At 41.6% G+C, this 25,413-nt stretch overlaps 1 protein-coding gene across 1 annotated transcript in view; it reads right to left on the bottom strand.

The window, feature by feature from the left end:
• Positions 1 to 4,138: 4,138 nt before the first annotated feature.
• Positions 4,139 to 25,413, bottom strand: part of OSGEPL1 (O-sialoglycoprotein endopeptidase like 1) — a 37,770-nt gene continuing 16,495 nt past the window's right edge. Inside the window, exons 4-8 of the mRNA XM_018573415.1 lie at positions 23,092 to 23,296; positions 12,880 to 13,025; positions 9,935 to 10,065; positions 7,824 to 7,895; positions 4,139 to 4,334 (exon numbers count right to left, since the gene is read on the bottom strand). Of these exons, the coding sequence (XP_018428917.1) occupies positions 4,235 to 4,334; positions 7,824 to 7,895; positions 9,935 to 10,065; positions 12,880 to 13,025; positions 23,092 to 23,296 (654 nt within the window). The 3' untranslated portion in view covers positions 4,139 to 4,234. The remainder of the gene's footprint in view (positions 4,335 to 7,823; positions 7,896 to 9,934; positions 10,066 to 12,879; positions 13,026 to 23,091; positions 23,297 to 25,413) is intronic.

The following is a 25,413-nucleotide window of genomic DNA, read 5'->3' as shown; positions in this document are numbered from 1 at the left end:
GCGCTGCACGCTTCGGGCCACGCCCCCCACTCTCGGCGATCCACGCCCCCCGCTCGCAGCGCCGCTCTCGCCGGTCCACGCCCCCCGCTCGCAGTGCCGCTCGTTTAAAAAAAGTCAAACCAGCTTTGTCCGTAGCAGGGCTAAAACAGTGAAAAAACTACTTGCCTGGCACCCGGAACTACATGTCCCGGGCATCGGGCGATACGAATTCCACACCCCTGAGGTATCATTAATACCAAGGACACTGACAGTAATAAATAAATAAAACAAAATTCCCCACTCCAGTAATAACAGTGTTATTGCTCTGTGCGCCCTTCTTAAAGTGGTGTTACACTGTCAAACTTGTTTTCAATAATTACCCCAGTTAAAACAAATATAAAAGTATGTTTTTATTTTTTGGTCCAATCACTTACAGTCATCATGTTTCCAAACAGTTGGCTTCAACTTCCTCAGCTCTTCTTCCCTGAACTACCTTCCTGTCCAGTACAAGATAACAAAGGACAGCCCACAAGGTGGCTCAATGGGACCCTGCAAAAGAAAGCAGCCTCCCTAAAATATCAGCCAGTGCTCAGGGGACTAGATGATTCTGCAGGAAACTAAAAACTTTTAAACATCAAAGAGCAGCATCCATTGAAAGTGATTCAATCAGAAAAAAAGCTTAGAACGTGTTGACTTTAAAAGAGAACTATGGGCTACACCTTTTTTTTTTTAGCTTACTAATGATACACGAGTACATTTTGCAGTGCACTTCTGTAATCAAAAATATATAAGCTAGCATTTCAATATAATATATCGTGGGCGGGACTAAACTCCATACTGATAAGCAATCCCAACAATATTGTTGGGATCTTCCTCATGCTTCTCTCCTATTGGGTGACAGTGGCTTGTAGGAGCTGTGTATTCATGAATACCCGTGCAGGCGCAGCAGCTCAGTCCCTGGATCTCCATTCCTGCCTCCCTTCCATGCTGCTGTCCTGGGACATGCACATAGCTAATAACACAGGCGAACCAGCTCCACCCCCGCCTCTCCTCCATGCTGCTGTCTCAGCACATAAACATAGCAAATAAAACAGACACACCAGCTCCACACCCACCTCCCCTCCATGCTGCTGTCTCCATTTCTTTTCCATGCTTCATCAGGAATAAGACAAAGAAGACCTGCAGCAGTGCTTCAGTAACTGGACAAGGTAAGATTGGTTACTGAAGCACTGCTGCACATCTTCTCTCTGGCTCATCAGGAATAACACAAAGGATAAGAGATGGAGACAGCAGCATGGAGGGGAGGTGGGATGGAGCTGGTGCCCCTATGTTATTTGCTATGTTTATGTTCAGAGACAGCAGCGTGCAGGGGAGATGGGGACAGAGCTGCTGCTCCTGCACAGGTATTCATGAACGCACAGCAGCTCCTACAAGCCACTGTCACTCAATAGAAAGGACAAAAGAGTGAGGAGGATCCCAACAACATTGTCGGGATCGCTTCTCAACAGAGCTTAGCCCCACCCACGGTAGATTATGCTGAAATGCGACTTTATGGTGGATTTTTGATTACAGGAGTACACTGCAAAATGTACTCCTGTATTTTTAGGAAAATAAAAATGCTAAAAAAATAAAGTGCACCCCATTGTTCTATTTTGAGGGACACAGGTCCTGACCCTCTTTGTTTTTGGCTCTTATCTACTGCTTGCTCACAAAACTAAGGCATGGGGCTATATATATATATTATTATTTTTTGCCAGTGTCCTAACCATCTGTAGGTGGCAGTATAACCCAACTTTTTCACAATTTCTGTGTCTCTCAGTAAACTAGAATAAAAAAATGAAATGGTAAGTGAAAAGTCTGTCGGGAGTTTTTTCAGGTCAGAGTACCACCTCCACCTGTCCCCCGTCTCAATCTTGCAAAGCAGATAGGGAAAGAGTTTCAGGGAAGGAAAGGCATAGATCAGTGTTTACTGATCCCACTGAGCTACCAGAGAATTAACTGGTTCTGCTAATGGACCCTGTACCTGCAGACAAACCTGTCCAGTTTGTTGTTAAAACTTTTGCTGAACCACATCCAGCATCCTCAACCTGTGGCATAGGTCCTGGAACACCTCTAGGTGTAGAGACATTCCTCTGGGTCGAAGCACCACTGAGAAAGTCTGCCTGCTAACTGTCCATTACTTGTAGATAAATAGTGGACAAGGCTGGGACGTAAAAGGTACGCCCAGGAGAAGAAAAAAAAAAAAACTACCTCTCTTGCCACAACAAAAACTTCTGGCCCCTCTCTGATGGTTGATGTGCACCACTGGCGGCAGCAGCAGCAATGGGAAGGTGTTTCCTCAATGCTGAATGGAGGTAAAGAGATTGTGAGCATGAAACTCCAGCCAGCAGCTGATGTCAGGGCACAGTCCCTCAGCGATAACCCCTTACACAGTGAGAGCAAGTGAGACATTTGATATGGCGCCTTGGACAAAGTATTTCTTAAAATTTTAGCCCAAGCACTTATTTATCATGTTTCCAAACAGTTGGCTCCAAGTCTCTCAGCTTGTGTTCCACACAAGACACACACACACACACAGGTTACTAGTATATAGTAGTGTGGCGCCATAGGATCCTGCAAGAGAAAGGAGCCACCCTAAAACAGGATATCAGGGCCAGTGCTCAGGGGAGCAGCTGATTCTGCAGGAAACTAAAACTTTCCAACATCAAGAAGCAGCATCCATTGTAAGGGATTTCATCGGGATAAAAAAAACATTTGGACTTTAACCACTTGCTGTCCGCCCACTGTAAATACACAGGTGGATGCCTCCCAGTGGTGAATAAATACCACCAAAAGAAAGCTCTATGTGTCCCTAAAAAATGGAATACAATTAATTTCAGTACAGCATTGCATGATGGAGTAAATGTCAAAGTACTGCAGTGCTGAACACTGAAAAATGACCTGGACAGGAAGGGGGTTTAACCCTGTGGACTTAAAGTGGTTAAAGGAGAACTATGGGGTTAAAAGGCTTTTCCCCATAGTTCTCCTTAGGGTAACGGGAGGACACAAACTAGCATCCTCCCGTCACCCTAAGCTCAGTATACCGCGAGCTACCGCTCGCGATATACTGAGAAGCCGCAGCTGAAGCGGATCCCGACAATAATGTCTGGATTCGCCCAGCTGCGTGAGTGACAGCGCGCTCTGCTGATCGAGAAGTGAGCGAACACCAGTATGTGTTCGCTCACCTCTCGATCTACTGAGCCAACCTGTGACAGTCATTGTCACAGGTAGGCTGGAACTATGAGGTGAGTGAAAAACACTCACCTCATAGTTCTTTAATATCACTTTAAAGCTTAAAAGTGACATTAAACCCTCTGATTTTTTTAACATAAAACAATGCTGTAATGTGTGCCTTACTGTAATCCATGGTTGTTTCCCTTCTCTTTGCTGCTCTTCCTTTTAAATCCGTATCTCTTCTCATGCTGGGCAGAACTTCTGTTTTGCTGCAGACTGCCTTGTCTCTGGAATGGATATATGGTGTCTGTGTGACGGTTCACAACCTGAGCCAGCACTACAGGAAGAGGCACTCAGCTGCAAAGGGAAGTTCTCCAAGCATGAGAAGAGATAAGGATTTAAAAAGGAAGAGCAGCAAAAAAAAGGGAAACTACCATGGATTACAGTAAGGCACACATTACAGTATTGTTTTATGTTAAGGGTTTAATGTCACTTTAATTTATAATTGGAGTTTGATATGCTTTTAGCTCATATATCCATCTACTCTGCTATCACAATAAGACTCTGTTCCAATCCCCTCCTCTTGCACAAAAACATTAACTTTATCCAACACAGTAAATTTGAAGCCTGTATTGTCCCATCATGTTGAAATAAGTGTCTTGCCACCAATAGGATGCCATATTATTAGAACATTAGCTGCTTGCTGTAATTTTTTTTAAATAATAAAATAACACGTTAAACAAAGTACTACGGCCCTGAGACATTATAAGTACTACGGCCCTGAGACATTATATAAAACACACATACACAGATTCAAAAGTTTAATATGCTTACAAAAATAAGAAATTGTCTAATAAAATGAACAAACAAAAGTTACAGAATACAGATCATTGTGTAGGGAAGTCCAGTGTATGGGATGAGCAGATGGAGGAGAATGGTTTTCTTCATGTACACATCTTTCAATGCAGCAGTTGCATCCACTAGAGCGGTAGCTGAGGTCCATCTTCATCAGATATACTGTATAGTACCTTTTCAGGTAGAGCTATCCCCCTTGCTTAGATAAAGTATTCTTTATTTTAAGAGAAGGCACCTTAATTGCAGCACTCCTCACTTGTTCTGAAATGTCTGTCCCGAGAGGAGCTCTGCAAAAGAAAAAAAAAACAAAACATTTTTTGGAACAGTATACAAGTGAAACTCGAATAATTAGAATATTGTGCAAAAGTTCATTTATTTCACTAATGCAACTTAAAAGGTGAAACTAATATATGAGATAGACTCATTACATGCAAAGCAAGATAATTCAAGCCGTGATTTGTCATAATTGTGATGATTATGGCTTACAGCTCATGAAAACCCCAAATCCACAATCTCAGAAAATGAGAATATTGTGAAAAGGTGCAATATTCTAGGCTCAAAGTGTCCCACTCTAAATCAGCCAATTAAGCCATAACACCTGCAAAGGGTTCCTGAGCCTTTAAATGGTCTCTCAGTCTGGTTCAGTAGGAATCACAATCATGGGAAAGACTGCTGACCTGACAGTTGTGCAGAAAAACATCATTGACACCCTCCATAAGGAGGGAAAGCCTCAAAAAGGTAATTACAAAAGAAGTTGGATGTTCCCAAAGTGCTGTATCAAAGCACATTAATAGAAAGTTATGTGGAAGGGAAAAGTGTGGAAGAAAAAAGGTGCACAAGCAGCAGGGATGACCGCAGCCTGGAGAGGATTGTCAGGAAAAGGCCATTCAAAAGTGTTGGGGGCTTTCACAAGGAGTGGACTGAGGCTGGAGTCAGTGCATCAAGAGCCACCACACACAGACGGATCCTGGACATGGGCTTCAAATGTCGTATTCCTCTTGTCAAGCCACTCCTGAGCAACAAACAACGTCAGAAGCGTCTTACCTGGGCTAAAGAAAAACAGACCTGGTCTGTTGCTCAGTGGTCCAAAGTCCTCTTTTGTGAGGGGAGCAAATTTTGCATCTCATTGGGAAACCAAGGACCCAGAGTATGGAGGAAGAATGGAGAGGCACATACTGCAAGATGCTTGAAGTCCAGTGTGAAGTTTCCACAGTCTGTTGATTTGGGGAGCCATGTCATCTGCTGGTGTTGGTCCACCGTGCTTCATTAGTCCAGGGTCAACGCAGCAGTCTACCAGGAGATTTTGGAGCACTTCATGCTTCCTTCCGCAGACGAGCTCTATGGGGATGCTGACTTCATTTTCCAGCAGGACTTGGCACCTGCCCACACTGCCAAAAGCACCAAAACCTGGTTCAATGACCGTGGGATTACTGTGCTTACAGTAATCCCAGGGATACAGTGCCACAGGCTGATAGCTTCCATGCCACGCCGCATTGAGGCAGTAATTGCTGCAAAAGGGGCCCAAACCAAGTACATATGCATGCTTATACTTTTAAGAGGTCCGATATTGTTCTATGTACAATCCTTGTTTTATTGATTGCATGTAATATTCTAATTTTCTGAGATTGTGGATTTGGGGTTTTCATGAGCTGTAAGCCATAATCATCACAATTATGACAAATCACGGCTTGAATTATCTTGCTTTGCATGTAATGAGTCTCATATATTAGTTGCATTAGTGAAATAAATGAACTTTTGCACGATATTCTAATTATTCGAGTTTCACCTGTACATTCAGTGGAATTTATCAAAACTGCAGCAGACAAAATCTGGAGCAGCTGTGCACGGCAACCAATCAGCATCTTTCATTTTCAAATCTAAACTGAAGAGAGAAGCTGATTGGTTGCCATGGGCAACTGCTACAGATTTTGTCTGTCTCCAGTTTTGATAAATCCCCCTCATGATCTTTTCTGTTTTGAGTCAGTTAACCCAAAACAGACATCTTGGCTTTTGCTCAAGTTAAACCACTTGACCTCTATTGGTGAGATCTCTGCATTGGAGTTTCTGGGCCTTGTTAGCCGATAATGACCCCTATTATTTTACAGGGGACCATCGGGGGGACCCTTCTGATATAAGCTTATGGTCGCTAAAGTGACCATGAGCTTATAGCAGGAGGAAGAAAGCCACCAATGTATGGCATACTGACGTGACCAGCTGCAAGCGGTTGTGTTCCACTGTATGCCATACGTCAGTGGCAGCGAAAGGGTTAAAGGTAGAATTAACAGATCAAAAGAGAAGTTGATTGCTAGGATTTACATACTCTAAGTACAACTTCTTTGTAAGTACTATGGTAGAATACATATATTCTGTTTATACAATGCAAAACTGTTTGTAACGTTAAGTAGCAAGTATAATAACATTAGTTTGAAATAAGTTACCGTAAGTAAAGCCAAAATCTACAATGATTAGTCTGTAATGAAAAGATGATTTCATAAAGTTTATGCAAGTTAAAATCACTCAGATCTCATATACTGTAAGCTTAACCAAATGCCAATATTTATAAAGTTACTATATCTGCATAGCCATAGCCAGCTCCTTTTGCGCCTGAGGCAAGAAAAAAAACAACGTTTTTTTTATTTTTATTTTATTTTCATTATTTATTTTTATTTATTTTATTTTCGTTATTCTCTCTGGGGAGAGCAGCGGGGATCCAGAGAAGCGGCGGGAGGAGAGGACATGGTGATCGACTGGTAGATCGCGATCGACCTTGTGGGCACCCCTGTACTATATCATTTAAAACATTTAGATTCTTTTTTTGTAACCTGTCCCGATACCACTTTTTTAAGACCAAGTACAAGTACTGTCCCTCATGTACTTGCCGATACTTTTTCTTAAAGGGACATGCAACAATTTTTTTCTAAAATAAAGACTCATGATTTTAGGGCAGTTTCTCACCAGGGCTAAATACAGATGTCTTCAGAACTGAATACATGTCCCTAAGGCAGAATGGTATTCTGCTTTGGGGACATGTATTCTGCTTTGGGAACATGTGTTCTGCGAAAACATGTCCCCAAAGCAGAATTCCTCTCACCAGGCTGTGTGACGATCTCACCGGGCGACGTGTACATCTGCAGTGGCTCTGAGGGCACTCCACCTCACCGGCAATGTGGGGACCTGGCCACCCCCACGTCCAGACCGGCAATGCCAGTCCAGTCCAGCCGCACCGGCCCAGTCCTCCCATCAGTGTGCGGCAGGAACCCCCAGCCTCAAGCCCTGGGGAGGTAGTTCCGCCTCCGGGGCTGTCCATGGCTGTGCCTGCCCGGGAAGGAGGAGGAGATAAAGAACCGGACAGGCACTGCCATGGACAGCTATCTGCAGGTCCCCAGCAGGCTGCCGAGGTCCCCACAAGCACGGGAACTTTGACGGCCGCTGCTGAACATTTATAGGGTTGGTGTCGGCCTTAAGAATCAGGGCATTTTCACAAGTACTTGTGAAAATGCCTGGTATCAGCACGATACTAGTATCGGTATCGGGACATCCCTAGTCATAACATGTATTTGGATGTGGTGATATTGCACTGTTTGTGGCAGAAATTTCAAAATGTCCTCAGTACAGAGTCTTTGTGAATAATAAAAGGATTACTGCCCTTTACTAATAGAACAATCCTTTCCCTATGCCTGTACATGGAAACCTTTGCAGATTCGGGGGAAATACCCCTGATAATGCTAAATGTATGCTAATATTACCGTATAGACTTTGTGGTCTGTATGTCCTACCTGGGCTCATAACGAAATTCAAATGTGTCATTTAGAATCCCAGCACCAGCACGCAACCTCTCAATACCATTCCTAAGGAAGATAAGAACGACAGTGTGAGAGATAAGGGGAAAGATAAAGATTTGTCTACAGTTACACATCTTCAATTTGATCTACATCCATCAGTATGCAACGCAACACTTCTAAATAAACCACAAAACATTATAAAGCCAAGTGCTGAAAAAACAAAAACAAGCTCCTCAGCTATGTTTACAGCCAAAAAATTAAAAAAAGGCGCTCTGCCCATTGTTAAACAAGGAGTTAGTTTTTTGATAACATAATAAAAAAAATTCTATTGAACCCATACACACGCGTGCAAACATAAGATGCACATACTGTGTTTCCCCGAAAATAAGACACTGTCTTATATTTTTTTGGCAAAAAAAAACGCGCTAGGTCCTATTTTCGGGGTAGGTCTTATGTATAACAATCCAAAGTCAACGCAAATCCAAATTTAAATCATCCAAAATGGCAAAGTTAAGAATAGGGTGATCAGGGCAATCAGTGGTGTCATATCTTTCTAAAAGCAATTTGCTAACCAATCGCTGGCCAGAATGAGCAAAACGTACTTTCACTATCGATTCTTTACAGGCGGAGTGCATTTGATATCACTCCGCCAGTGACAGAAGCAAGCACTATAGAGGAGGCATTGGCTTATGCGGCTCTGCTCCCGCCGCTGCCGCCTCGCTTCCTCTAGCGCTGGCTTCATTGGCACTACTGATTCTCTCCTGCCTTTCCCGCGGCTCTTCAAGTTCCCCCTTATGCCACCCCCGGCCCTGGGAATGGTCACAACTAGGTCTTATTTTCGGGGTAGGTCTTATATTTTAGCAATTCCCATAAATAGTACTAGGTCTTATTTTCGGTGTAGGTCTTATTTTCGGGGAAACAGGGTATGTAGAGTTACACTTACGCTGAGCCCCCTTTCCCTTCTAGTCTTATACTTACCTGTCCCCACTTCATTGAGACAGCTGTGTGACCTGCTGTGCTCTGCATATAGCATCCCCTTCAAATTCATCACTGCTGAATCCAGATCCTAATATGCATGCTTGCCACAATCTCTATATTTTGTCCTATGGAGAGTTTTAGGGCTGCAACTAATAATTATTTTCATAATTGATTAGTTGGCTGATTTATTGATTAATTGGATTTTAAAAAAATGAAACAAATACTATCCTTATTTTAAAATAAAATACACACATGGAGTGTTAAACAAAATTTACTTCAGAATAAAACTGCATGCACAATTTTTTGCAATCGCGCTGCATTGGAACGCACGGCATTGCGGTACCATGTGTTCCAGTGCGGGCGATCACACAGTGGGTGGGAGGCACATTTGGGGTGCCATTGAAATGAATGGCACTGCAACGCACCTCCCGCATTGGAATTTGTCAGGTCGAAACCAAAAATTTTGTTTTTCCTACCTTTTATTATTTTTTACAAAAATAATTGTATTGTAAGCACATGGAGTTGAATAGCTTCAGCCAGGGAATGACAGTTGCCAGTGGCTAGATTCCATAGACTGCAGATAAATGTAAATACAGCAGGTAGTGGGCTGGTGCAATAGCCAGCCTGCTATTGGCCATTTCAAATTGCAATAGCAGGCTGGCGATTGCACCTGCCCACTGCTTGCTGTGACCTCCTCCCAGCATGGAGGAGAGTGCTAGGGGATCCAACCAACTAATCAATAATGAGAATAGTTGACAACTATTCTCATTGATTAATCGATTAGTTGGTTGCAGCCATAGAGAGTTTGTACTCCATTGAGACAAGCAAAGTACGACTTTGCGTGAGAGACGTTGGACCCAACAAGCAGGCCATAAGCAAAGTTCTCGGCGGAGCATCGACAGGTATAGGAGTTGGAGGATGGGGGCTAGGGAAAGCTGCCATCATCAGCCATCAAAGTAAGTGTGTAACTGTGCTAAACGTCTGCCAGTGAAAAGTTTAAAAAAAAAAATAGTACCACAAGAGTAAAAGTCATTTTTTGGTAAGATATATGACAAGTCCCTGTCAGGACCCTGTAGCTTTTAATTATGACTCTGGTTCTATAAATAATATCAAAACTCTTTTCTCACCAAGCAATCATGATGCCATTGTCTGTGCAGAGATGTGGAGGTGGGCAGAGCAACGACATATCCATACCATCTGTTAAATTTTGCAGCATATGGCGAATATATCCATTACTGGCAACCCCACCGGACACAACCTAGAAGAAGAAACCAATTTGTTTCTCAGGAACTTGACATGACCTCTTGGCAGCTTCAAAGAAAATCTAGCAAAGTATGTATAAAAGGACAACATACTGTAGGTCCAATATCTGGAGAATCTTAAATAGGAACAATAATACTATGAGGGACTTCTTCAGGAAAGGACAGCAATAACTGTAATACAGCTTTGAAACACTCTCTATGAAACACTGGTGTATGCAGGAGAGACCATGAAAGGATTTATTCAGAATATTGTTCAAGAGAAAGTTTGCCGCATGATTTGGATTTGGAGTTCTGTTTTTCCAAAGAATGTTACATTTTTCACAGCCTCAGTTGCTTTTAAAATTGAGCAAGGCTGCTAAAGCAGTTCTGATGTAACTTTTTAGTAGATCCAATTCAAAGGGTAAGTTCACAAATGTGAGAAAACGAACTTACAGACACCACTCCCAGCCCCCACTGTGCATACCTTTGCGGTGACCCCACCAGCCCTGCAATGAGCATTCAGCATAATGCTGATAAATAAGTGCTCATTGATCAGCAACATGGTCAAGATCATGGTGACCAATGAGAAGCGTTTCTAACTTCCGGGACCTGGTACCGGCTCAGAAGCGTTTCTCAGTCATATGACTGTGCTGACCAATGAGCACTCGCAATTTGTGAGCATTATGTCAAATGCTCACTGCGGGGCTGAAGTATGGTGTACGGATTGTGCACTGGCTGGCAGGGGGATTGGCAAGGGCAGCGCAAAGGTATGCACAGCGGTGGTTGGAAGAGGTGTTGGTAAGTTAACTTTCTCAAGTTTTGTGAGAAAGTAAACTTACCCTTTTTAAAAGGTAATTTCCTGAGACAAACCCCAAACTGCAGATATGTCATTCAGGTTCATAGAAAAAAAAAGTCCTTTACATAAATAACAATGTAAAATGAAATAGGCTTCTTAAATCAGATCTGACTGTCTTATTTCAAAAGATATAATCTAGGGGGTACGGCTCATTGCAGAGACCCTGGCTGATAACACGATGTAGTCACATGACATTAGAATATTTGAACTACAAAACACCACCCAGGCATGGCACACGAAAGTACAATGCTGCAAATCATATCAATATGTATGGGCAGAGGAAGAGGTAGTGATGTCAACCAGGGTGGCACTGCAAGTGACAGAATTGCTGCCATTTTATTATGTCCATTACAACCCATGAAAAGTTTTACCCAGCTTGGGACAGAGCTTTAGTGCTTGGTGTATTAAGAATGCAAAGTGAAAATATTAACTTCAAGGCTAACTGATTTGAATTAGGAATTGCTTTGACTTTTACTTTGATTGTGCTGCTTTAAGAATCATCAATATTCCTGCCTGTAATTAAGACATGGTGCAACACTCTCTATCCCCTGCATCCTTAAAACGTATGGTAGTGCACGGTTCTTAGGCTCTACTTTATTACTATTTGATTATATACATAACACAAACATATTGACAGCGTGTTGACAGCGTGTTCACATAATGTAACAGGCAATGCCTTCAAGAAATTATTAGGTAAAATAAGCTGGGATGTGAGGCATTTGTGTTTGTATAAAACACTAGCTATGACCCATAATTAAAGAACTCTGGGAAGAACTCCATTGAAAATGATTCTTAACCCTTGCAATGCTCATTTTCTTCTAGGGGGTAAAATAGAAAAGTTATACTCACTTTAACCTTGCAGCCGGCTGGGTGTTAAGACTGGTCCCTGGAGCCTCTCCCCCTCTGCGCCAGCATTCTAAGGTCCAATGAGTCATCACATCCAATACCGAGTGTATAGTATGTGAGGACACTGAGGGACATACAGTAACTGCAGGGGAGAAGACAGGCAGGAGGGAGCTCTTTAACAGTCTGCCAGCTCCGATGTTCAGGTGAGTATAAGTTTATTATAAGTTTACCCTAGATGAAAATGAACACTAGATTACCCCCGCACTGCAAAGGGTTACAAATATGTCCTGGAGTTCTTCTTTAAATAAAATTACATATACCTAGCACCCTTTTCTGTGCAACCGTAGGAATAAAGAGGCACATGTTGTTGAAAGGAGACAGCAGTGGTGGCAGGCGGGCAGAACAGTGAATGAGAGCAAGAATTTGTAATAAAAGCAAGGAAAAATGTTTATTTAAAGGGTGATTACGTGATACCAAAGCTAACTTGGGTGTGTATTTTCAGAGCATACTTGTTTGAGAATCAAAAGGACAGCCGGGAATTTTTAGGGTAGTGAATTATCTAAAATAGGTGCAGCACAGGAGAAATTGTGGGAAGCAAATATAAGGGAAGCTGAGAGTTGAAGATCAATAACAGAGCCAGGGTAGAGATAGGGTAGTAAAGGTAAGAGGCATAAGTATTAGTAATGGACACTGCCTCTTAGAGTCACGAGCCATGCAGTGACTGGGACTTTAGACAGTCCTTTTCTATAGAACAAAAGAGACACAAAAATATCTGAATACACCAAGTTCATTTGGTGTGCCCAAACGGCTGACATCATTAGGTGCATAGATAGCAGGAGGGCTCAGTTCACCATTGGAAGATAAGTGGAATGATGGTAGGGGCTTCTGGCAAGATGAGAACATAAAAGTCAAGAAATAATAAAAGGGCTATTCACAAAGGGGTGAAGAGTTTGGAGAAGGCAGGAGAAGTGAACAATCTAGGCCAAAATAGCTGATTTGGAAAAAATTCTCCAATTCAGCTCACTTTCCAGTTCAGCTATGTTGTCCTAGATTGTTTACTTCTCCTACCTTCTCCAAACTCTTCACCCTTTTGTGAATAACCCTGTAAATAAATGACTAGATTTCTTACCAAAGATGCATTAACTGGTAAAAGATTTTCCTGTTTGCAGAACAGAATAGCTCGTTGTGTCCGCTTGATGATATGATAGGCCACAGCATGCTGGAATGAAGCAGCAATGTCAGCTGCACATGAAAGAATAGCTCCCTGCTCCAGACCTGTTGGACAAAGATTGTTATCAAAGAAAAGAATGATTTATGTAAAGAGAATCAGTGGGGAATTATTATTATACAGGATTTATATAGCACCAGTTTGCGCAGCGCTTTACAAAACTGAGGTTGACAAAATAATTAACAATACAATTTCAGTACAGGAGGTAGGAGGGCCCTGCTCGTGAGAGCTTACAATCTAGTAGGAGGAGCAAGTGATATAAAAGGTAATAACTGTTTGGGATGATTTAATCGAAGAACTGAAAGGAGGGTTATACCGAGGTGGAATAGGCCTCCCTGAAGAGATATGAGTTTTCAAGGATCTCCTAAAGGTGGATAGAGTAGGAGATAAGCAGATAGATCGGGGTAGGGAGTTCCAGAGGATGGGAAACACTCTGGAAAAATCCTGGAGGTGAGCATGCGAGGAGGTGACAAGAGAGCTAGCGAGCAGGAGGTCTTGGGAGGAGTGAAGGGGGCGGTTTAAGTGATATTTTGAGATGAGGTGGGTGGTGTAGGTTGGGGCAGAGTTGTGGATGGCTTTGTAGGTTATTGTTAGTATTTTGAATTTTATACGTTGGGCAAGTGGGAGGCAATGGAGGGATTGGCAGAGGGGGGTGGCAGATGCAGATCAGATCTGCATTCATGATAGACTGAAGGAGGGATAGCCTGCTTAGTGGTAAGCCAACAATGAGGAAATTACAGTAGTCAAGGCGAGATACAAGAGAATGAATTAGAAGCTTTGCGATGTCATTTGTTAAAATGTTTTGGAAATGGTACAGAGGTTGAGTCGGTAAGATTTGGATAGTGATTGGATATGCGGCTGAAAGGAAAGCTCAGAATCAAGGATTACGCCGAGCACCCTGGCTTGATGGGACGGGCTGATTGTAGTGCTGCTGATTGTGATAGAGAAGTCTGGGGAGGGGACCCGGATAGGAGGAAATATTAAAAGCTTAGGTTTTTGACAGATTTGGTTTGAGGAAGTGATGTGACATCCATGTTAATATGTCAGTGAGTAGATTAGTGATGTGTGAGGAAATAGAAGGGGTGAGCTGAGGGTTGGAGAGATATATTTGGGTGTCATCAGCGTAGAGATGGTATTAGAAGCCATGTGAGGTTATCAACTGACCCAGGGAGGTGTAGATGGAAAACAAAAGGCGACCAAGGACAGAGCCTTGGGGGACCCCTACAGATAGATGGAGAGAAGGAAGTAGTTATACGTGACACTAAAGGTGCGCTGAGATTTAGGTAGGTGGTGAACCACGAGAGAACAAAGTCTTGGAGGCCAAGGGATTGCAGTTTATTGAGGAGGAGCGGGTGGTCAACTGTATCAAAAGCAGCAGAAAGGTCCAAGAGTATGGCCATTCCTGGGAATCTGAAAGGTTGTGACAATAATGCAGTCTCACCTCTTAAAATATATTTCCAGTGTTGTAGTCAAATTTGAGAAAGCCCCTCTATGTGTTTGTTATGTGTTCCCATTCACAAGTATACCAAAAAATAAGTTTAAAAAAAAAACATTTCTTACCTTTTAGGTATTTTGTTGCAGCAGGCAACATGGCAGATTCCAGGTTTTTCTGAGCACCTTCACATTGATCTGTCCTTATAGAAAAACTTAGAACTGAAATTTCAGGATTGTGTTTCTCTCAATAACTTCATTAACATTTGAATACAGAAGCCCGGGCTGTAATCCTAACCCCTCACTTCACAACCCCTGCTATTAGAAAGAAGGAGAAGCAAATAGAAATTCTAACCCTTAAGAAGCAAACAAAAAACCCTAACCCAAGTAAAAGCAATTTTAAATACAAGAAGATTAAAACATTTTTTAGCTTATGCTATGCGAATGGGAACATGTAACAAATAAATTAAATTAGGTGTTATCCCAGTTTGGCTGCAAAAGTGGAAATACACTTTAACTACCTCCCGGCCAGCCGCTGTGTATACACGGCCGGCCGGGAGCTTCTTGGATGTAACTGGGCGTGTATACACGTCCTGTTACATCCGCCCGCCCATGAGCGGCGCGCTGCGTTGCATGACGGAATAAATGTCAAAGTACTGCAGCGCTGACCACTGAAAAATGGCCTGGCCAGGAAGGGGGTCTAAACACCTGGTCTTCAAGCGGTTAAATATGTGTATGTGGTGTTTTTCACTTGAATTCTCCTGTCAGAGCAGAATGGTAGTGCCTGTAAGTCTTCCATGGAGGTTGATCCGTCCCCCGCCTGAGCTGATAAATGTCATGGTCCAGACACAATCTGTCTGGGCTAATGTAGGAAAGTAAAATGCCAAATAATGAAGCCTTTAGTATTCCGGACAAGCTCCTTTGTAAGGCCTCGTGCACACAGGGCTTTTATGTGTGTCTGGGGATTCCTGAGGCGAGAACCTGTGGATTCTTGTGGCAGGAATCACAGGTGGGTCTGTACACATCTGTCCGCAGCTGTCCTCATGTAATCCTATTTAAAAATATTACCTGCGGATCGGGATAGATGCTTGTCCCTTGCCTACAATCTGTCTGTGTCCAGGGACAAGCATATATCCCGATCCACAGGTAATCATCCCTTGCACACAGCTGCAAACAGAAGCAGCTGCTGTCAGCCTGTCATTCAGTTAAACGGGCACAGCGGTCGCATCTGTAGGGACCCTTCTGGGACTCCTGCCATAGGTTCTTGCAACAGGAATCCCCAGACCCGAAAAAGATTTGTATGCACACGTAAATAAACAGCAGAGCACCACCACCAGTGAATGTTTGGTGAAGGTCACCTTCACTGGTGTATAAATGTGTTCCCATGTGTCAAAGTCAGTATTGACACCCTTTGGTAAAAAGCGTAGTCCAAAAAATATTTCCTGCAACACTCAGTTTTGGTTTAGGAATTGTTTTCTCTAGTCTTGCTTAAAGATGAACACTTCTAATTCAGAAATATACTAATGTTGCCTTGAAAACATTGCACCTACCTACAGTTTTTTGTAGCCGATTCATCAAAAAAATAACTCTGCATTAAAGCGTATGTAAAGACAACAATGTAATTTTACGTCTGGAGATCTACTTTTCAAAATGACAAGCTCAATGAGATCTACCAATGAAAAAACACCTGCGTTCAGGGGCGGGAGGGGGCATGGCGGTGCATTGAAGTCAATGGCAAGGCAGCCACGTCCCCTGCCTGCAGAGCGATCGCACGCACTGGGGAAAAACAGGCACATAGTGCGATCTGCAAAAATGTGGCAAGCCGGCTTGCGTTTGTGCATTCTAGAGGCCGAACACTCTGGAACGCAGACTTTGTGGTGCGAACTGGCCCTCTCTCAGCCGTCTCTTCTCTCTCTCCTCGCTCTGTCCCCTGTTTCTATCTGCTATCTCTATCTGCCGACGTTGCACACAGGGAGAGGTGTCCCGCCCCTTCCAGTCTGCGGCATCCGACACATTCAGCAGCACTAGCACCGCAGGAGGGAGATCAGGTCAGTTAGCTGATCGCGATCTACCAGTGTTCGCTTTGCGATCTACTGGTAGATTGCGATCTACCAATAGATCGCAATCTACCTAATGGGCACCCCTGGGTTAGACTGTCTGCCAAGTTTTTTTTGCTGCCTGGATCTCACTGGTAAGATCCAATCCTCTATTTGCCCTGGTGATTCCTGTCACTATCCATTTGTCCATTTCCAGAAAGTAAGGGAAAATCCAATATTTTACAGCTGTCAGGAGAACAAGAGGTGAAGGGAAGTCTTCTATTGGGGACAGCTGTCTAGGATGGCTGTTAAAACCATAAAACCAGATATATTGAAATATGTATGTGTGAACCTTATATGATGATTGATTTTCTATATTTTAATCTATCCAAGTTTGGAGGTACAGTTTTTTACTGTGCTACTGATTTTGAGTTTACAATTGGTAATCAAATCAGTAAGCCTGACAGGCAGACCTAAGTATAGTTGAAACAGTTGTTGGGAATGCCCAAAGAAGACTTGGCCTTCAAAATGAGTTTGAAGAATAAACCACATTACTCAGGACATAGACTATGATGCCCAAAATGGGATAGAAGGAGAACACATGACTCAGCTACTAGAGTATGGCACTCCCTTATGCTAATCAGAAATACTTTTAAGGTAAACGTCACATAGGTTATTTTAAAGTAAAAGCATGGATAAAAGGATGAGGGATGATCCTTCAAGGGTCTCACATTCACACACTCACACTCACACATTCACACTACAGACACACACGCACAGCATCACACAGACACACCCACACTCACATTGAATAGACAGACACCTGTTAGGACTATTTTTACTTCCTAACTAAAAGACATGTTTCTTAAGCATCTTATAGATTTCTGCTGTAAGATATACTGTATTTTGTAATCATCAAGCATCTTATAGACTAATTCTGTAAGATATACCATATCCTGTAATATTTTGTAACTTTAAATTAAACACATTCTGAACTTTATGCAACAACGGAAACAATCATCATCTATTATTGAACTTTTCCACCCTATGCTTGGAGAAAAGGCATATGACATAAAAAAAATCATATTTCGTGTTGTCATGGTCCTTGGAATACTGAACCATGTCTCCTTGACTATATTACACAGTGGTGGGTCCTCCACCCTGTCTTAGGGTTGAATCACTCTGTATTTGTTTCACAGTTCACAGTTTGTCTTAAGGATAATCCCCTCCAACGGCTCCGTGGTCTGGAAGGAAGGCATTGTTCTGTGTTTATGGAATTATCTCCTGGGACTTCTCTGTGTCATTACCCATATCAGCCCTCCCCTTCAAGTTATCGGACCAATCCCTGCTGACCCTGTTTCAAGTCCTCCTTTGCATGGCCACACATATCAGCCCTCCCCTTCAAGTTATCGGACCAATCCCTGCTGACTCTGTTTCAAGCCTTCATTTGCATGTCCAATAGGAAGGTGTTGGTTTGGGCGGGTTGTTCAAACTGTTGTGTATAAAATAAAATGTGTGTGTGCATTAAATAAAGCAGATCCCTGTTGGAACTTACATACAGCCCGCCTGGTGTTTGTTCTGAGCTGGATTGGAACGGCACATAGCTGTAGTTCCAATCCCGGATTATCGGACGATCGAAGAATCAGACGTTGCGGTCTGACATCTGATCCATTAGTAGCAGAGGAGTGCCGGGAGAGTGGAACCGAGCGAGCAGGGGCTCGTTACACGTGTCATTTTCTTACAATGGCAATACCCATGACTTTGGGGAAATTTCCTTACTTCCTGTTATGTCTCTAGGACAGAAAGTGGATGGAAATCTCCCCTGGACACAAACAGCAAAACAGAATCTGATAGGGTTTTAACTCTATTCACAATGAAAAAAAACAACTTTTGTCTGTAAGCCACAACTGCTCTTCCTGTTGTGGCTTACAGAGAAGAAGTGAAGGGAAATCTTCTCACTTGGGCAGATGGAAAAAAAAAAAACCAGATGGGGGTCATAACTCTCCCTTACTGCATCCAAAACGGCAAGGAAGTGTAACGTGGAACCAGCAGAAAGGGAGACTATCACCTAGTTTAAGACATTACATTTTGCCATCCGAGTGTTGGTCAGAATTTTGGGGTGTTCGTTGGACTATCTGAGAAGGAGAGAGGAGGATGGAGATTATGAGAGGCAGTTAACGGGTGTCACAAGGAGAGCACACTTACCGCAAATGTAGATTGACCATTTAAATGCATGGTCAGAACTTTCTGGTGAGTGTATAGACTTATTGATATGATATTGGAGGAGATCGAAACATCTTATGTGGAATTTGTGGGAACTTTCTACTACAGTGTGGGAATTGTAATGATCTGAAAGAGTCACAGACTCACTTGACCACAGCTGGGCTAATCTGGATAGTGTTACTTGCTGCACAGGATACACGCAAAAACTACTTTATATGTGTAAAAATTCTGAAGATTGAATTTGGGAATCGCTACATATTACACGTTGCTATATCAGTTACTTGCTGCACGGGATAATTTGTATGTGCACTTTTTCTTATTCTCTTTTTTGAAATCCGTATGTGGATTATCAGTATATGTCACATATTATATTTTCTATATTAGCAATTTATTACACGGGATACACAAGATCCGCTTTGTATGTATATTTTTTCCCCTTTATTGAAGTCTGGATTGTGGAGAATTGTTATATGATACAAGTTGTTTTATTGATATTTAGTATTAATGGTTAACTGATTTGATACACATTTCCAGCGCGGTGCATTAGCTTTGAGATGATCAACTTACTGTGGTTTAGCATGGCAGCAGGATTTATTCATTCATTTATTTAGTTCTTTAGTTTTGGTTTATCCGAATAGCATGGAAAAAGATTTATAAACATTGTGGCCATGATGAACTTGTATTTGGATGGCAAAGATTATGATTATAGGTCTCTGCCATGTATAGTAATTACAGTAAATTTGCTGCTACATAGTGAGGATTAGCAGGTGGGGCAGCCATCTTTAGGGGTTTTGATGAACAATGTTGTCCTGATTTTACTTTGGTTTGGGGAAGCTGATAGGTTTGATTTAAATGTGTTTTTTTTTGTGATACATTTTGACAAATGTAAATAAAATAAAATTTTCAGCAATTTGAAGAAAAGGGAAAACTCTTTTGAGGCGCCATCAGGACCAGATTTACTCTGCTGCCCGTAGGGCAGGTTCATCAATGCACATGTCCTGGGCATCAGGAGATAGGAATTCCACACCCCTGCTGCCTCTATACTGCCCGAGGCCGGGCCTTGGTTGGCCTTGTGGGAAATCCAGCCCTTGGTGCCATAGTCACATATTTTTTAAATATTTAGATAAGCCACAGGGTTCACCAAGTATTAAGACACTGCTCGCCATTTAAACCCCAGCATTCTTCAAACCAGTTAGTTTGCGCTTTTGGAGTCAATATTAGGCACCAGCTGCAACAATGTATGTTAAACGTTGAAAAGAGGGGCTAGTATGTTGCGCTTGGTTTAATTGATCTATATGATTTTTTTATAAATATATCCTCATAATGTGTCATGAACTATAAATTTATTTTGTTAATCCGAGTGTACTATCCGTAGTGATTGTAATATTGTAAATAATGAAATAAGTGATATTTAAATCTGCTAAATAATGAGTGATTGTGATCCTACGTGACACTGAACTCTGTAAATAGTAGACTTGAATGCTGGTGAGTAATTACTTCTTAGTGTGTGTCTCTTTTTAGTGTTCTAATGGATTCCACTCAAAAAAAAATATTAAATATATAAGTTTAACACTAATTGTGTTTAAAACATTGGAAAGTGTGAACTTCTGAATAAAATGTGCAAAAAAGCTATAAATTCCTAAAGTGGTGATGACCTTAACTTATTAAGGTGTGAATTAATTATTCTAATTCTTTCTTCGTGAGATGAACCACAACATACATTTAGTGCAACAAGTGTTCAATGTGACAAACGATATGGCAATTAGATTGTTAACTAAAAACGAAAATGCAGCATGCCCAACAGGTTGAACTAGAATGGTCACATACACAAGATCTATCAACGTGGAATGGAGCCACTTAAAACGCCGCTATTATTTCTTCCTTTCTACCTTTCAAGCGGTTTTGGTCATATATTTATCAAATACTGCAGACTTCATAAAAAAATATTGCAGACTTCATATAAAAAACAGAAAGACAAAAAAAAACAAAAAAATATAAAGCAAAAAGTCTTATCTGCAGTCCCCTTCTCTGTCTTTATCGAAATTGCAAAGTTCGGAAGGTTCAAGGAAACAAATATATAAAATATATATAGATGGTAGAGTTAAATTCTCCTTTCTTCTTCACTCCATCACGGAGCTGCTGGAATCACTTTTGTTTAGTTCCCCTTCGGTTACCCGTCCTTCACCGCTGTAGCGGCTATGCCAACTCACCGGATACAGTTGGAAAAACAGGACCGGGCAATTTTTAGTAGAGGGGGAAAAAAAAGACAATCTTAAGTGTAGTATTCAAAACATTAAAAAGCAAAACATTTATACACTTACAAGATTGTGAATTTTAAAAGCATTTAAAGTGTAAAAGGACACTCAGCCTTGTGGAACATCCGATGTGTAGGAGAAGAATCCCTTGATGCGTTTCGTCCTGCTTGGACTTTTTCAAAAAGGATGATTACTTCTCCCTTCCATCGGTCTTTATATAGCACAGTCAATTAATTAATTCATGCATCAATTACCTTCTATGTGCACCTCCTCTATAATAGCAGGTGCGCTACATCCCAATTACTATCAAAGTTACTGAAAATGGAACGAAATCTCCCCAATGTCGTATCTTAGCACCAAAAACGGAGATATTCCATGGGATGTGGGTCTATTGTGAGTTATATTCATCCAATGTCTACTGTACAAGGGTATATAGAGTACGTTCGTTTTAAAAATTCATTCATGCAATGTTAGTAGTAAGATTAAAAGCATAGAAAAACATAAAAATCTACAAAACATACGGTAAAAGAGTGTAAACTAAAATGTGGCATACATTGCAATAAATATAAATAATGAATAGTACAATATATAATGATCCACTAATATTAAATGTTGGATCATACACTCCAGCAATCTGGATCGGAAGCTATATTTTTTTATGCCGCTGATTCAAAATTTGACACATATGCTAATATAAATGTGTTTATTTTGTGTGTTTTAAATGCTCTTTAAAAACTATACAAATATTATGGATGTAATATTTGAGACATCCATCCAAGTGTTAATCTTTGTATTTTAAAATGCTGTCCATGATTTGCAAATGCTTTTCATTTTAAATAACTCATTTTAAATCAACTAAATTCTATGTACTGCATAATTTTTTACCATGGTTCAAAGACTACTACTATTATACATAGCACACCCATTTATATTACTGTATGAACATGTTTCTTAAAGATCTAGTGATCGAGAGGTCCCGTCACAATTTTTAAAACGAACGTACTCTATATACCCTTGTACAGTCGACATTGGATGAATATAACTCACAATAGACCCACATCCCATGGAATATCTCCGTTTTTGGTGCCAAGATACGACATTGGGGAGATTCCGTTCCATTTTCAGTAACTTTGATAGTAATTGGGATGTACCGCACCTGCTATTATAGAGGAGGTGCACATAGAAGGTAATTGATGCATGAATTAATGAATTAATTGACTGTACTATATAAAGACCGATGGAAGGGAGAAGTAATCATCCTTTTTGAAAAAGTCCAAGCAGGACGAAACGCGTCAAGGGATTCTTCTCCTACACATCGGATGTTCCACAAGGCTGAGTGTCCTTTTACACTTAAATGCTTTTAAAATTCACAATCTTGTAAGTGTATACATTTTTTGCTTTTTAATAAATGTTTTGAATACTACACTTAAGATTGTCTTTTTTTTCCTCTTGTTTTTCCCTCTACTAAAAATTGCCCGGTCCTGTTTTTCCAACTGTATCCGGTGAGTTGGCATAGCCATTACAGCGGTGAAGGACGGGTAACCGAAGGGGAACTAAACAAAAGTGATTCCAGCAGCTCCGTGATAGAGTGAAGAAGAAAGGAGAATTTAAGTCTACCATCTATATATAATTTTATATATTTGTTTCCTTGAACTTTCCGAACTTTGCAATTTCGATAAAGACAGAAGCGGACTGCAGATAAGACTTTTTGCTTTATATATATATATATATATTTTTTTGTCTTTCTGTTTTTATATGAAGTCTGCAATATTTTTTTATGAAGTCTTCTCCCCCTGTCACGGCAGAGATCCGTGACAGGATCGAGAGGTGAGGGAACCCGGTATGTGTTCTCTCACCTCCCGATCTACTGAGCTGACCTGTGACAGTCTCATTGTCACAGGTCGGCTTAGAACTATGAGGCGAGTGGAAATCACTCATGTCATAGTTCTCCTTTAACAAAATAAATTTATAGTTCATGACACGAGGATATATTTATAAAAAAACCATATAGATCAATTAAACCAAGCGCAACATACTAGCCCCTCTTTTAAACCCCAGCATTGCTGCAGTTCTAGGCATTTTTGGTGCAAACACTTCTACTGCTAAAAAAATGACTTTTCCAGTGCATTCTGAATATTTGTCTGAAATATGAAGCTATCCTCACTTACCTTCCACGGCCTCCATTTTTTGAATAATATAATTATAGTGACTTCGCAGTCCAGCAAAAGAAAAGTTGCAGTCCCGGTGTCGCGACTTTGGTTGAATTTCTCTACAAAAGGTTTTGTCCCCAAACTGAGATAAGTGCTCTATTGCTTGTCCTCCACTCATAGAAGAACAGTCAGGATGTTTGATCAGTGAAAGGCGTCTGGCAACCTGAAACATATTACAAATATCATAAATGACAGTTTATAAGCTGCATCATTGTCCAGGTGAAAATGTTACATTAAGATTAAATTGTGAATAGAAGGAAATCTAGCTCATTTTCAGCTAATAATGGCTGAGCAGCATTACTGGTAACAGTACTTCCAAGAACTAGTAAATCAGTTATTCTAATTTCAGTAAGAACCAGACTGCCATTGCCCCCCTTCCCTTATCCCCCTCTTTATGAAACTTCCCTTTTTCTTTTTTTGATTTTCACTCTTTGTCTTTCCTCTACCTCTATCTTTTTGTATTTTCGCCCTTTTTACATACCAGACACTACTAGAATGGTGGAGGTTATTAAGCGCGCTGACATGGGCCAATCATTTTAATAATGGTCAGTTAAATCACGAATGATAGGACAATAGTTTTTAGGAGATGGGAAACCCAGGGCACACAATTCTTCAAAGCCTTGAACCAATCTTTTTTTTGGTTAAGATTGTACGGTCGCGGGGAACTACCGTGCCCAGGGTTGGCCATGGGCGGTGCTTTGGAAGCTTTTGCCAATCATCGGTTTGGTGTCAGTGAGTGGTGGCCCTGGGGTAGTTGCTCTCACTGCGGCGTTCGCGGCGATGTGTGGAGTGGTTGGGGGTGCGGTCGTCGTTTTTGCATGTGTGCGCGCCTGGTGCAAGAAAATTTTCAACATTCTTTTTCATGTGTGACTTTGATTTTTTTTTTTTAATTTGCAGCTTTTGGTTTTTTTTTTTCTCTTTTTTTCCCCACTTGGCTTTATTGTGGTCACATAGGGGGCTAGGAAACCCCCCTATGTGATAGCAAAGAGATGTGGCAGTCCTCTTTATGGAGACATCAGGGGTCTCCAAGACCCCTAATGTCACCTGGGGACCCCCAAAGAAGCGGATGAAGCAGAGATCTGCTTCACCAGCTTCTCTCCATCTGTGGAATGGCACAGGAATGCTGCGGTAGTGTACATCGCTTCCACGTTCTGACACTGGGGAGGGGACAGGGGGGAGCTCGTGTGCCAGTCTCCCTCCGATTCCCTGTCGCGGGGCCCCCGTGCTGGTCCCGGGCTCGCACCAGGCGCGGCGCTGTCACGCCTGTACGGAGGTAGCGTGGATCTCAGCTGCGGAGGCTTCTCAGGGATGGAACTCTGGTTTCACTCTCTCAGTTTTAACAGAGAGTTAGAGTTCCTCACATCACAGCCTCAGTTTAAATTATATGGCTTAAATGGATGGGATTAATTATGCAAGTAAATGGCAAAGTAGTGGCAAATGATAAGGAAGAGTATAAATGCAGGAGTCCAATGATATATCCCCAAACTGGTGGAAGTACAAAACCCCAATGTAACTTAAGCCAATGATAACTTATAACAGTCCTTATATTAAGCCAATAGATAACTTATAACAGTCCAACTGAGAATGAGTGCAAAGCACTGAGAGTACTTGCGATTTAGTGGAGGTGTCACAATGGAAGCAGTAGAGGTTCCTGGGTGGTATCCGGATCCGGGTCTTTTTATATTTTTTAAAAATAAAAAAAAAAATTTTTAAAAAAAAAAAAAAAAAAAAAAGAAGATTGTACTGTCACGGTTATTCTCCATAATTCTGTATTATGTTTCTTGTAAAACCTGAAAAAAAACTATAAAATCAGCCAAGAAAGGAAACATAAAATTACCAAAATGTATGAACGTGAATGGAAAAATGCCATTGGTTAAAAGCAGCCTTTGGTGTGCCCTCTAGCTTCCTCAGGGGTGGGACTGTGATGTGAAGGGTGGAATGAAGACTGATGTGAAGGGGGCTCCTGATGTAAAGGGGGAACTCTGATGTCAAAGGGAGGGGGGGCTACTGGTGTGAATAGGTGGACTGATGTAAAGGTGGAGGAAATGTTGATTTGAAGGGGGCACTTTGATGTGAAGGGGAAAACCCACTTTTTTGTGTGTTTTTGCATGGGGTCCCCCCTTAACCACTTCCAGCGGGTTCACGTAAATACACGCTATCCACTGGAAGTGTTTATACCACGAGCCGTGTTCTTGGTACTGTTTTAAACAGCAGACGATTGCCGTTTAAATACAAGCAATCCGGCATCTGTACAGATCGCTTCTATGGTGCGGCGCTGTG

This window comes from Nanorana parkeri, unplaced genomic scaffold, assembly GCF_000935625.1.
Source record: "Nanorana parkeri isolate BGI_ZX_2015 unplaced genomic scaffold, ASM93562v1 scaffold2372, whole genome shotgun sequence".
In the NCBI taxonomy this organism is placed as follows: domain Eukaryota; kingdom Metazoa; phylum Chordata; class Amphibia; order Anura; family Dicroglossidae; genus Nanorana; species Nanorana parkeri.
The sequence above is the reverse complement of the archived record's forward strand: the minus strand, read 5'-3'. Positions and strand labels throughout refer to the sequence as shown.